Source organism: Lepisosteus oculatus, chromosome 28, assembly GCF_040954835.1.
Source record: "Lepisosteus oculatus isolate fLepOcu1 chromosome 28, fLepOcu1.hap2, whole genome shotgun sequence".
NCBI classification, from domain to species: domain Eukaryota; kingdom Metazoa; phylum Chordata; class Actinopteri; order Semionotiformes; family Lepisosteidae; genus Lepisosteus; species Lepisosteus oculatus.
The window spans coordinates 3151464-3165432 of record NC_090723.1 but is presented as its reverse complement, the minus strand read 5'-3'; the positions used below and the strand labels follow the sequence as shown (position 1 = coordinate 3165432).

General features: G+C 39.8%; 1 protein-coding gene across 4 annotated transcripts in view; it reads left to right on the top strand.

Moving 5' to 3' along the window:
* The window catches only part of LOC102688267 (band 3 anion exchange protein), a 31165-nt gene extending 17653 nt beyond the window's left edge, over window positions 1-13512 (top strand). For all 4 annotated transcript variants that reach the window (XM_015362100.2, XM_015362098.2, XM_069185638.1 and 1 more), the window contains 12 exons: window positions 730-914; window positions 1587-1803; window positions 2182-2394; window positions 3996-4144; window positions 5022-5216; window positions 5835-6053; window positions 7279-7368; window positions 8825-8991; window positions 9939-10180; window positions 10969-11138; window positions 11659-11832; window positions 12417-13512. In XM_015362100.2, coding sequence (XP_015217586.2) covers window positions 730-914; window positions 1587-1803; window positions 2182-2394; window positions 3996-4144; window positions 5022-5216; window positions 5835-6053; window positions 7279-7368; window positions 8825-8991; window positions 9939-10180; window positions 10969-11138; window positions 11659-11832; window positions 12417-12497 — 2102 coding nt within the window. In that variant the 3' untranslated portion in view covers window positions 12498-13512. The remainder of the gene's footprint in view (window positions 1-729; window positions 915-1586; window positions 1804-2181; window positions 2395-3995; window positions 4145-5021; window positions 5217-5834; window positions 6054-7278; window positions 7369-8824; window positions 8992-9938; window positions 10181-10968; window positions 11139-11658; window positions 11833-12416) is intronic.
* Window positions 13513-13969: the final 457 nt, after the last annotated feature.

The following is a 13969-nucleotide window of genomic DNA, read 5'->3' as shown; positions in this document are numbered from 1 at the left end:
ATTAATTATTATTCTTTGTTAGCACCACCATCTGACTTGAAACTCAAAGGTAAAGCGCTATGCTTTTCATCTCCTGTGACTCTAATCTTTTGTGGCTGACTGGGTCAGAACTGAAGGCAGATTCCTTTATTCCTTAATCAGTCAGATGTCATTCTGCAAAAGCTTCCTTTTTTGTTGGACAGCAGGAGTCGGAAAGGGTTTATACCAATGAAATGTCAAGCTTTAATTTGCTTAATATGTTTTGGGAGATCATCTGAAGGTTATTTGGTGCTAGAAATAAATCACATTTATCAAGAATAAAGTTTTGAAAGTTGTGAAAACATTTAAAGGGTTTGGAAAAGTGTTTTTATTCCGGTCTGGAATGACATTCATATCCCTCTTGAGTAACAAGCTCATGAAATACATTTTACAGAAGGCTAAGCTAAACTCTTTTTCTCTTATTACTGAAACCTTGAGCTCAATGCATTGTCACTTAATTCTTACAGATACAGTATAGTACTTGAACTTGAACTTTATTGCCATATGTAACCGGTACTGGTACAATGGAATTCTTACTTACAGAAAGTCTCTCGATTGTAAAACAAGTGTAAAAAACAAGACAAAGTGCAAACAGTGCATCAAGACAATGTACAAACAAACAATAGACAATGTGTAACAGACATCACAAGAGTTACCTTTTTCCCTGGAAAGCCTGAGAAGTAACTGACTGAAGGAGTGTCGTCCTCCCAGGCGCTGTGGAGTTCTTGCAGAAGCCCACTGTGGCTTTTGTCCGGCTGAAGGAGGCTGTGGAGCTGGACGCAACGCTGGAGGTCAACGTGCCTGTGCGCTTCCTGTTCGTCCTCATCGGGCCCAGCCAGCCCAATATGGAGTACCATGAGATTGGCCGTGCTATCTCCGCACTAATGGCAGACCGGGTGAGCGGGAGATAGGTGTTCTTTTGGACAGAAAGCTAGGGTCACCCAAGAAAAAAATTAATTCAGAGGAAATGGAAAATACAGAAAAGCGTTCATCCTATGTACCTCACTTTTGCTTCATTTCTGAAATTTGACCCATTTTAGCTATTTTTTTCACATGCTCCTCATGTGCATTTCCTTAATAACTGGCAGTGACCGATTTGTGCTTCCATGTAAGAGCTGGAATCTGTTCCTTTTTTTGTACTGCAAGACTTGCACACAAATAACAGGAATCCCGTATTAAACGTAAATGGTGTGTTCTCCTCATGTTCGTGGGGGTTGCCTCTGGGTGCTCCAGTTTCCTCCCACAATCCAAGAACATGCTGGTAGGTTAATAGGCTTCTAGGAAAAAGCAGCCCTAGTTGCGATTGTGTGCATGTGTCTGTGTTTGTGCCTGTGTGTGCCCTGCAATGGACCGGTATCCTGCTCACTGTGTACCCTGCCTTGAGCCTGTTGCTTGCCTGAATCACCTCCAGCACCCCCAACACTCTGAACTGGAAGAAGCAATTAGAAAATGCATGGATTTTTCCATTGTAAAATGTGTTACCTATAAAAGATGTTCTGATAGATTTTAGTGCAGGTAGCCACCTGTGGCATGCGCTCACATTGGTGTCTTCTCCTGTTCTGTTGCAGGTGTTCAACAGTGCGGCCTACCTCGCTGAAGAAAAGAAGGACCTGACTAAGGCCATTGCCGAGTTCCTAGACTGCAGCATCGTCATCCCGCCCTGCGAGATCCAGAACGAGGAGATGCTGCGCTCCATCGTGACCTTCCAGAAACAGCTCCTGAAGAGCCGCTTCCGCCCCCCGGAGAGCGAGCTGGAGATGGAAGCCGGGGAGAAACTGCTGAAAGGTAGCTTCTGCACTGCACTGTGTCTGCACACGTTCAGTACATCTCTTCATCATCGTCATCATTCCTGCCCCTCTGAGAGCTGCTTCTGTCGGCCCAACTTTAGACTTAACATTCTTGGGGGGTGGTTTAAATCAAAATTAAGATCTCCTCACTGACAAGTCAATGGATTTGCAGGACACAACAGGCTCAAAGGACAACGAAAGAGACAAAACAAAAAACCTGATTAAATGAACCTAGCCCTGTGATCTTTGAATGCTGGAGTTTGATACCAGAATTATCTTTGAATAATCTCATCTTGGTGGACCACGCTGTTGCAGGGCATTCAAACAGAAAAGCCAGGGTAGTTTCTTTTATCTCTTTATTATCTAATTAACTCAGCTGCAGCACTCAAACTGGAGGAGGAGACCCCTGCAGATGACCCTCTGAAGCGTACAAGACGGCCTTTTGGTGGTCTGATCAAGGACATCAAAAGGCGCTACCCTCGCTACCTCAGCGACATCACTGATGCCCTCAATCCTCAGGTCCTGGCAGCTGTCATCTTCATCTACTTTGCTGCCTTGTCTCCTGCCATCACATTCGGAGGACTTCTGAGTAAGCAAACTCTTCTTTCCTCTGTATTTCCATAGAGCAGGTAACAAATATGCACAGATATTCCTGGGGCATTTCAGTATGTCCAGAATCCAGCAGAGAAAATCCATACCAGGTTGTGTGCAAGTGATCATATCACTCCTATTCTGGAATCTTTGCACTGCCTTCCTGTCAGGTTTTGTGTTGACTTCAAAATTCTCATGTTCACCTATAAGGCTCTGGATGGCTTGGCACCTCAGTATCGTTCTAACTTAAGACAGGGCGTTTTCGTGCTGTTCCCCAAAGCTCTGGAATTCTACCCCTAAGGATATCAGAGAGCCACCTTCCCTGAGCACTTTCAAATCAAGACTCAAAACCTCCTTCCTTAGAAGGGCTTTTAATTAATCATTTCTTCGTCTGTCCCTTTACATTCCTGCTGCATTCCAAACCCTTGTTGTTATTTTATTAATTCTGCTATCTCTTCTGCTTGTGTACTTTTTTTTCTTTTCATGATATAGCACTTTGACAAGCCACTTTCAAAGGCATTTTATAGAATACATTTTCTTTCTCTTCTTATTATTATTCACTTCATCTACACCTGCAAGGAAAGTATAAAGTTGGAGCTGATCAGACTGCAGAATAAAAGCCCCTTGTTATGTCTAATCAGAGCCAGTGCAAACTAATGCTTAGCCCCTGTCATTTTGCTAAGTTTCCAGCAGATGCAATTATCCCCTTAATGATGATTTTTGCAACATTCAGTTTCTGAAAGCTTCTAACTACAGTGCTATCTGAGCCCTACAGCCTGGATATATGCAGTTAAAATCCAGAATGTGGCACCTCCTAGCTGGGCCTAGAACACAGCTGGCTTCAGTTTTGCATGTAGTGGTGAATCTTGTAAGAGGTTCTATGGGATCTGATTGCAGTGACTAGAGGTGCCACAGTCTGGATTTGAGCTGTAGAGATGTCCTGGAGAGCCACAGTCCTGCAGGTTTCATAGGTAATTTTCAAAGTGAGAGTATAGATCTGACAAGTTTGTTAATTCTTCCTAATTAAACAACTGATTTATCCAATTCAGTCATTCAGAGATCAGCTAGAATGAAAATGAGAACTTACTACAGGTTTCACTATAGGACATCCCTGCCCTAATAAATGCAATATCTCACTATCAATGCTAACATTTAAGCCATTAAGCTTATTTCAGCCAAACTTTATTTTCTTAATCTTTTTCTTCAGCTGACCCGAGGTATATTTCCATACGTACTTGCTGTAAGAAAATTGACCCAGACTTACAGCATGAGCGAAAGGATTCACATAATTCTGGGCCAGAAGATAAGAAAGATAAAACAACAAACAAAAAAGCAGAAAAAAAACATATGTATTTGGTATTTTCTTCTATATGCAATATAATAATGTTCCTTTCAGCTGTGACAGCTCAGGGGCTGCTTAAAAATAATTAGACAGTAGATTATTGTAAGAATTACATCATGGTCTAAGGTTAATATAAACTACTTCAGACATGGAATTTAATTTAATAAGAGGGTGTGGTCCACATGGTAGTTCACTCATGTCTTTCCCAGTTCAGTTCCCTGCAGCGATGACTGCTGTGTTGTTTGTTCTGTGGACAGGTGAAAAGACTAACAGGATGATGGGTGTGTCAGAGCTCCTGGTGTCCACTGCTGTCCAGGGGATCATTTTCTGTATTCTTGGAGCTCAGCCTATCCTTGTTCTTGGCTTTTCGGGACCACTTCTGGTTTTTGAAGAGGCATTCTATTCGGTAAGGTTAATTTTTGTTTCATCATTCATCACTGAGCCTCATGCTGTGATTGTGAGCATTTCCACGCACCCGTATAGACGATGAAGCTCTTACTTTCTCTTGTGTGAGCTGAAATATTTTTTGACATAGCAAAGTTGCCAATCTCTTTCCTCCATAGTAGGTCTTCCTTTCCTTACTGGATTTTCAAATCCCCAATTCATACACAGAATTTAAATCTGATCTCCTGTTCTATAGAAACTGCTGAGTCATAGAATTTGATTACTTTAATAACATATAAAACTCATCTCCATCGAGGCACCAAAAGGAGCTTAAGAATCATAGTTCTTGAGACTGTGTGAGCTCCAATATTACTTTAGCTGGTGTTCTGAAGTTCTAAAATGTTCCAAGCTTAATGTTAGTTGAAAGAAAAAACACAAACCAAAGCATTTACTTGTCTATTTTCATTAGCCTTCCCACAGCCATTAATTTCTTTAATGTAATTATAATGTCACAATCAAAACATTTCCCATGTACCAAAATGGTCAAGCAGACGATTGTGATATCAGTCATAAAGTACAAGTTAGTCTGCATTTCTTTCTGGTAATGATTTGACATTGGATGGTTTAAGATGTAGAGTAATTAAAACGAACCTTGTTCAGTCTTTCAGCCGCAAGGGTTTGGTTTAGGGGTGACTGGTGAACATGTTTATTCAAGTTATTTGTTATGTAGCTATAACTTTTAATATTGTGTTCCTTTACCTTATTTGAACCCTGTGTCTACCGTGGCTGATTTTGCACATCGAGAATGGTTTGGCCTCAAATACTGTATACAGTATCTCAGTTACGACACAAAGTTCTGTCCTTTGCAGTTGGTCATGATTAGCTTTGTTTCTGGACAGTTCTGCAAGTCCCAGGGCATGGCATACATTGTGGCCCGAGTGTGGGTGGGATTTTGGCTGCTTTTGATCGTCCTCATCATTGTGGCCTGTGAGGGAAGCTTTCTGGTTCGTTACATCTCCCGCTTCACTCAGGAAATATTCTCCATCCTCATCTCCCTCATTTTCATCTACGAGACCTTTTCTAAGCTGGTGAAGGTAAGTTGCTGCTCTGCAATGGGTGCACGTCCATTTTGAAATATCTTCATGATATTATTTTTAAATATAATTATATACCGTATATTACATCAGTTAATGTGAAAGAGCTTTGAAAGGTTTAATCTCTGGTGTAAAGGTGCTTCTTTTTGACTTGACACCTGGATGTAGCATGAGATCAGTTATGTAGCCACTGTGTTTCCTTGTTTGCCTGTGTGTTCTGGTTTATTCTTATGTAATTATGCCTTTTTTGCTCCCTAAAAGAATTCAGGAAAATTGACTAGCATCCTTGGTAATTGATTTGTACAAATATTCAAAATAGAATTCAAGGATGGAAATTTGGATTCATCTTTTTTTATACTTGGAACATTTTGTTATTTATAGTGTGTGATGTTACTTGTAAAATTATTTTTCTCTGTATTTCCTTTTGCTTCTCACTTTACCCCAATAATGAACTAGCTAAAGTACTGTGTGACTACATGCATGTATGTGACTGTCAGCATCTCTTATTACTTGATTTGAATTGCTTGAAGTAAGCTCTGCAGTCATCAAACTGTAGCCAAGGTGTTTCGGTGTTTGCCTGCTTGTTATGTATTTTTATTTTATTATGTCGTTTGCTAGATTTTCCAAGCTCATCCACTCCTCTGGAAGTATGATGACCCAGATGCCAATCTTACTGCAGTTGCTACTACAATCAGCACTGGAAATGTCACGGCTACACACATCCCACCAAAGGTCTACCCCAATACAGCCCTTCTCTCCCTGGTGCTCATGGCAGGCACTTTCTTCCTCGCCTTCTTCCTCAGGAAGTTCAAGAACAGCCGTTTCCTGCCTGGCAAAGTGAGTTTTTGTCCCCTTTTTACTGTGCGCTTGCACACGTCTCTGTCTTTTGGCTGTGCGATGTGTGTGCTTCCTGGCTCAGACCTGCACTACGCCCGTTTCAGATGAGTGAAAGGATGTGACCATGTGTTAAGTCAGGGCAGAAGTGCACTGAAGTGCCTGGTTAGGTCAACAGTGCTGATTCAATAGTGAACAGTGAAAAGTGTTTTAAAATTATTTTTAATTAATATTGATAATTCAGGTCAAATCAGAGATCTATATCAGGGCCAAATGTCATGAAAATTTAAAATTAAAATTATTTTAAGCTTGCAACTAGAGTTATACATTGTTTTTTACTGGGGACAGCATTCTTGATAATTCTTCATGTCTTATTGTGCTGGAGACAAGCTGTATATCGGGTTAGCCTGTCCTCTGCTTACTAGGAGCCTATAGGTAATCTACAAGACTCTTATCCAAATATTGTCCCACATTCCACAAAAACACAAACAGTTACTGGAATGCACTGGAATTGTCAGAGTCTCATTACGACATACAGTGCATGCTAATGATCTGAAAGAAATTAAGAGGAAATTAATTGAGTTTCTGATTGAAGATAAGGCCAAGGTGATCACTTTCTGTTCTCATTTAAGTCTTAGTGAGTGTAGAAACTCTGCATTCTTCATGTTGTCCCATTGGTTACACATCATCAACAAACATAATCTAGAGTGAAATCATGTGTATTGCCTACAATACTGCCTTTGTGATCGAACATTGAAATTCTGTTTAATGCCAAATTAGCATGAATTGAGTAATTGAACATAATATAAGAGGTTCGCGGTTCAAGGTTTGAGGGAGATGTCTCTGCCTGTGAAGGCTGTAAAGGAACAGGTATAAAGGTTCATTTCCATGCTGAAAGAAAAGAGATAAGAGAAAAAAAGACTATGTTTCAGCTGCAGAGCCTTCTTCAGGTGTGTGATTAATGCCCAATTGTATAGAAAACCAGCTTATAAACTTTCAAATGACATCTGATGCAAACGGGGAAAATGAGTCTACTCCAGTGCTACCAGTCATGCACACGAACAAATGTAATACCTGAAGAAGGCTCCAAACATGACTGAAACATAGTGTTTCTTTTCTTTACCTGTCAGCATGGATCGGACTTTAACTTTTCCTGCGCAATACAAGTCTTGGTTTGCTCTAATCACTTAGTGGTTTATTTAAATTTTTAAAATGCGTCCTCTGTCAGATCCGCAGGATCATTGGTGATTTTGGTGTGCCCATCTCTATTTTCATCATGGTTGCTGTTGACTTCTCCATCTCAGACACCTATACTCAGGTGAGTTCTCCTTTTCTGGGATGATATGGTTAACTTGCAAAACAATGTATGGAAGAAGACTCCCATATAGTGAGCAATGTTCTAGGTACATAAGATATTAATATTTATTTCAATTAATTATATTGGAACCAGTAAACAAAAGCTCATGTATTTAATGCATGTAATTTAATATATGTCTCTAGATCATAAAAAACTAGAATCTGTTTATTTTTCTATGCTAATTTTATGAGCATTAACTTACATTTTCTTAAACCTTGTAACAGTAACAGAAGGTTTTCATGTGTTGCCATCTTTGAGGATAATCTTGTGCTTAAGTTCTTTGTTGTAGCAATCAACAGTTCCTCTAACACTTTCTAGATTTATTGTTCATACAGAATTCCGGTGCAAATTACCTTTAAAATACTCTAATATTAAATATTACTATAAAATTCTAAATATTTAAATTACCTCTTCAAAAAAAAGTTTCAGATATTCAAGCCTAGATTACAATAGCCCAGGGCAAGTTTTGATTGATTTGAAATCACCCTGCCCCATTGTACAGACCTCCATCTTAAAAAATCTCAGATGATATCTGATTACTTACTGTTCCAGTGGTACCAGTTATGCACCTGTTAGAAATCTATAATATTATGATAAATAAAACGATCAATCCTGTCTTGAACGTGTAGATCAGCTATAAATGAATTGCAGAGATTCCAGTCTATCATATACAGTAAACACAGTTCAAGGGATAACCGGAAAGCACAGCAGCATTATCTCCTTGTAAACTGGTCTGGTCAGTTCTAAGTAGATGAGCAAGACTGGGCCTGGTCACTACTGTATTTTGTGCTCTTGTATGTGGTGTTGGTGGACCACTAGGTGGGGCTCTTCCTTCTATAACATAATTTCCAGACGAATGTCCTGGTATAGTGAAGGTGGAACACTGTGCTGCAGGAGGCGCTGTCCTCTGGATGAGATGTTGGAACAGACTCTATAGTACGTGTTAATTTAAGGTCCCTATGCACTGTTTGTTAGATTCATTTACCCCAGTGTCCTAGCAAAATTCCACCTTCAGTTTATACAGTTCAGTCTTCCATCATTTACCCCTTGATTGGTGAAGCACTTTCTCTGTTGACTTGCAGCTGGCATACAATGGCTGCCGCGTGTCACCTCAGTGGTGGATGAAGTGGTCCCATCAGACAGCATATGTAAATTGCCTTTCGATCCCTTGGGCTGATCGGTCCCATACATAATCGTTCTCCATTATTATTAATTACATAGCAGTCAAAAAGTGAGTACTACAAGGGATATGGATTTTCTCCTAAATCAAAATACGAATGCAAGGTCATTTGAATTGTGGCTGAAAATCAAGTTAGGCTTCCAAAAACTACAGCACATGTAAAGAATAGCAGAACACTGCATGTGGTGTTCAGGTTTTGGACTGGTGAAAGTAATGTGCTTCTCCACTGTCCCACAGAAACTCAGTGTGCCTAAAGGCCTGTCCGTGTCCAATCCTCAAGCGAGGGATTGGTTCATTAATCCAATGGGAAAGAACAATGACTTCCCCATCTGGATGATGTTTGCTGCAGCTATTCCTGCTCTGCTTGTCTTCATTCTCATCTTCCTTGAATCTCAGATCACAACGTAAGTACATCCAGGCTCAAATGTGAGCTAGGTAGAAATCATGCAACAGTTCTGATCTTATCATTCACTGTAAATGAAATCCTTATTTTCATTGCTAATTTCTGTAATCTCAGCTTCTATAATATTTGTAAGAGAACGAATTGCTTCAAAACAACTAGAAAATGATTACATCTGTGCAACATGCAACGATGAGTAGTAGTGGGCAAGGCTCTGGAATTATAACTGGACAATTGAGATTTCAAACTCCAGACAGGGCACTGCTATTGTGCCCTTAAATAAGATGGTTCATTCAGATTACACAATACACAATTATATAAATGAATACAAATGCAAGTCACTTTAGATAAAAGCATCAACCAAATGAATTAATAATATTTCCTTGTTGTTATGAGCCTTTCAATGATAATTTTGAAGCACAGAAAATGCTCCAGCTTCGTAGTCATAGTCTGGTGATATTGCTTACCAGTCCTGGTCCAGTTAATTTACATAATTAATACAAGTGCTTTGTTATGTTCAAAGTGTAGAAAAGACTTAACATATGGTGCTCAGCTTTCAACAAAACATAGACCAGAGGTTAATACCCAGGGGGATTGCTTGCACTGTGTGTGGTTATCCAACACTACAGGGGGCAGCAGTGAGTAAGTGTCTGGACTCGTAATTAGTGTGTTGTGTGTTCAAGTCACTGCTGCAGGCACTGCTGCTGTAGCTTGAGTGAGGAACTGTACCCCAGTTTGCTCCAGTCCAGTCCACTCAGCTATATGAATATGAATGTGACAAACTAGCATCCCATCTGGGGGGAGAAGAGTCATGCTTTCACTGCAAAAAAAAAAACAGTTTAAGCTCTGTCCCGGTGAGCCTCTGAGAGTGGTTCGAATGGACTTGCCCTCCCAAACACAACTCTACAACACCAGCACACTTTGCTGAAGCTGTTCCCGTCTCTTCTGCAGGCTGATCATCAGCAAGCCAGAGAGGAAGATGGTGAAGGGCTCGGGCTTCCATCTGGATCTGCTGCTGGTGGTGGCCATGGGGGGCATCAGCGCCCTCTTTGGCGTCCCTTGGCTGAGCGCGACCACGGTGCGATCCGTCACCCACGCCAACGCTCTCACCGTCATGAGCAAGGGGAGCAAGCCGGTGATCGAGAAGGTGCTGGAGCAAAGAATCAGTGGCTTGTTGGTGGCACTGCTTGTGGGTGAGTCAGAGGTCCTGCCCTGTGCGTTTCCACTCTGCAGGCCAGCTGACCTGTTCCTCTTCCTCATTCCTCTTATTTTACCCTTGAGCTTAGTGATTGGACTTCCTGCTAATACTGTATGCATTCTTTTCCATAACTCTCCAAAGTTCTCACAACTTTTAATGACAATAGCTGTTTGTTATGTGCAAGTTCAGCATGGTTCAAATGCTATGGATTGTAGATCACAGTCAAATCTGTAGAAATTAGTAAAAGAGGTCAAGCCTAATTTTGGTGGGGTGACAAATGGGGTCAGTGTTAATTATTTTAAGTGGGCCTGAAACAAGTTAAAAATTTGAGTCCCAAAAAGTAATCTGGCTGTTTTCTTTCCCCATTTTGTCACTGTGTTTAAATATCCCGCAGTTTTCAAGAGAAAGGTTTAGAATGCCAGAGACACAGTCAGGATAAGAATACTGTATTCCCTTTTTTATATAATCAGCAAAGGTGAATTCAACATAAGATGGGAACTTGGATGAGAGGGCTTGGTCTAATTAATTAATTATTTTTCAAAGGAAAATATTTTTAATAATAAAAAAGAGAGATCCTACATAAGCACTGAGATATTTCTATTCCCATTTGGCACATACTGTGCTGGATTTTGAAGTCATAGCTTTTTTAAAAAACCAAATAGATAGATCCTGTATGTATGATAATGCAAGGAGGTTCGTATGGGGCCAGATTTGTAAAGGAAACATCTCTCAGTTATAATCAACAGCCTGAGTGATATTGTGTGCTATGTACCATGTCTGCAGGACTGTCGATCCTGATGGAGCCCATCCTAAAGCTGATCCCCTTAGCTGTGCTCTTCGGAATCTTCCTGTACATGGGAGTTACATCTCTCAATGGAATCCAGCTGTACGATCGCATGCTCCTCTTGCTGGTCCCACGCAAGTACCATCCTGATGAGGCCTACATCCACTGGGTACACCCTCTCTCTCCTCCATCCCTCCATTTGCAAATGACATAGATTCACTTCTTCTCAGTATCCATATTTGTTTTTTATCACCTGCGTTACTTTTGGACTTGTTCAGCGAGGGTCAGATGGCCAGATGCGATTAATGACATGCCATTCACAAATCGATTCCTGGACAATATCATAACTGAGCAGAGTTCTCCGTATCAGTTTTTTTTTCTGGTCATTAGTATGTGAAGGCCAGTGCAGCTGTCATATGAAGATGTGAATGAACAAATAACAATGCTGTGTGTTTAATGTTTAAATTAAATCAGGGATAGCTTCACACAGACACCATAAAATGACAAAAGTAAAGTTTTTAAAATGATATATTTCTATAATATCAGGGTTCTGTTATGTCAGAACTGTGCAGATTAGTTTATGGGGGTTTATTAATCCTTTTTATTTTCTCCAAAATAGACTGTCAAACTGCTGTGTGGTTCGGCGGCTCAGGCTCGGTATTGACACTTTGCCTCCTGTCTCCCTGCAGGTGAAAACGTGGCGCATGAACCTCTTCACTTTCATCCAGATCGTGTGTCTGGGAGCTCTGTGGGGCGTGAAGTCCAGCCCGGCTTCCCTGGCTCTGCCCTTCGTCCTCATCCTCACCATCCCTCTGCGCATGCTCATGCATGGGCGGCTCTTCACCGACGTTGAGATGAAATGCGTAAGTCTCCTTAGCACAGAGCTGGCAGCGCTCGAATTTCCAGGACGTCCATCCTGGAATTTTCGCCCGCTCAGCACATCTGTCCCTCTTGTTCCTCTGCAAAACAGTGGCACACCCCTGTGCCTGTGACTATTACTAGGTAAACTGGAGCCTAGTGTAAAGCAGAGATAGAATGTCACAACCATGGGGAGCACAGTGAAAACAAGGAACATAATCACTGTCAAAGCTGCAAGATGGTCTGAATCGACACCCCTCATTTGTTACTTGATGTACGTAGAAACAATCTACAGTATAAATGTCAAATTACAATACAAAGCTGTAAATCCAAACTTCTAGAATTGAATTAAAATAGTCATGAATGGTCAATACTAAATATGTTCTACTAAATGTAAAGTCTATGCAACATGTACTTATTTTTCAATATGATACAACATTGTGTAAATGTAAAGTTGTCCTGCACAACACAGGCAGGGTTTATGGGTAGGGCATTCTTAATTTTTCATTTTAATCTGGTCAATAATCTGGCTCCACTATTGCCTTTAGGTTATTACATGGGTTAGATCGGCTCTTCTTTTGTGTTTCAGCTGGACGCCGATGATGCTAAGGTGAACTTTGAGGAGAAAGAAGGGGAGGATGTGTATGATGAGACTGCAATGCCAGTGTAAAGAGCCAGGACACAGTGTGTCGTCAAAGTGACCCAGGCTAAAGTAACGAGGAGCAAGTCTGTCGTGCCTTAATCTGCTTCTGTAAAAAAAAAAGAATCTTAAAAAGAGAAAAAGCTTTGCATAGCGTACACTATACATGGATGGGTGACTAATGCCTTCGTAATTTAATCCTTCAGTGCATTTCTGGAAAAAAAATAAAAGCAAAAGAAAAAAAAGTAAAATACCACTCCATCCATATAAAAAACAAATTTCATTTTAAACTCTACACTTTCCAAAGCCATAAGAAAATACACAAAGCAGTAGCTTACTAGTAAACACGTAGTGTAACAGTTAAGTTTACTGGCAGGGTGGAGTGTTCAAAATAAAAAAGTCTGATGATTGTTACAAAAAGGAGTGTGCCAAAGAAAACTTGTAGGAAGTTCTATTTACCTGTTATTGTTATTTGTGAAGTCATAGAGTCAAATATCCATTGCGTTTATCAATTTTTGTGCCTTAACTGAATGCACTTGTCCTTTAATGACACAAGTGCAGAGACACTATTTACATTTAGGTGTCACCAATGTGTGTGCTAAGCTTATTGAAGGTCTTGAGCTAAAAACAAAATATATTTTTACGTTTTTAGGTAAACTGGCTAAGGTTTGATACTAAAATGTATTTTTAAATAGATATCTTGATTTTGAATATAAAAGCTTGTTTTTAAGGCTCTGTGTATGCTGAAAGAGATGTACACATGATATTTTAACAGAGAATAATATATATATATACTTTTTCTTGCATTCTGTGTAACAAGGATATACAGTAAACTTAAGTGTCTTATAGGGGATTTAAAAAAAAATGCAACTTCAATATACATTTTAAAAATCTGTAAATATTTTAAAGTACAAATTAAAATAAGGGATGTATGTGGAGAGGGTAAACAAATAAGAGTATTTTAAAATGGTGTGTCTAAAAATGTGCCACTGCAATTTTAATCTTTTTTTTTAAAAAAAGCATTTATTAAAGTCTTTAAACAAACCATGTGTGCCTGTTTTCCAACAAGAAATGTCTTTGTCAAACATTGGGAAAACTTCAAAGTAAAACAGCATTGTGAGTGTAGTCAAATACCATTTAAAACAGAGCTCAACTTTAAAGTGAAACCTTTCAAAAGATTCATACCCTATCATATAAGCAAACTATGGATTTGGATGAAACATAGTTCTGTGAAGGCAATGTAAAAATGGTCTGTTTCCAGCTTATTGTATATGATTAATTACAGGAAAATAGAGGTGACTGCTGTAGTCTGAATGTTGGTATTGTCTTTAATTCTACTTTAAATATTATTGATTCACAGATTAAACGCCATAAAACATCATAACACATAAAGAAACAACCACGCAGGGCGATTTGTCTGAAAATGACTAATCTTAAAAAGAATCCAAGTAGCATAGGGTACAATTCTAATCTGAACAGGACTTCAGTTAGTCACAAGGTAC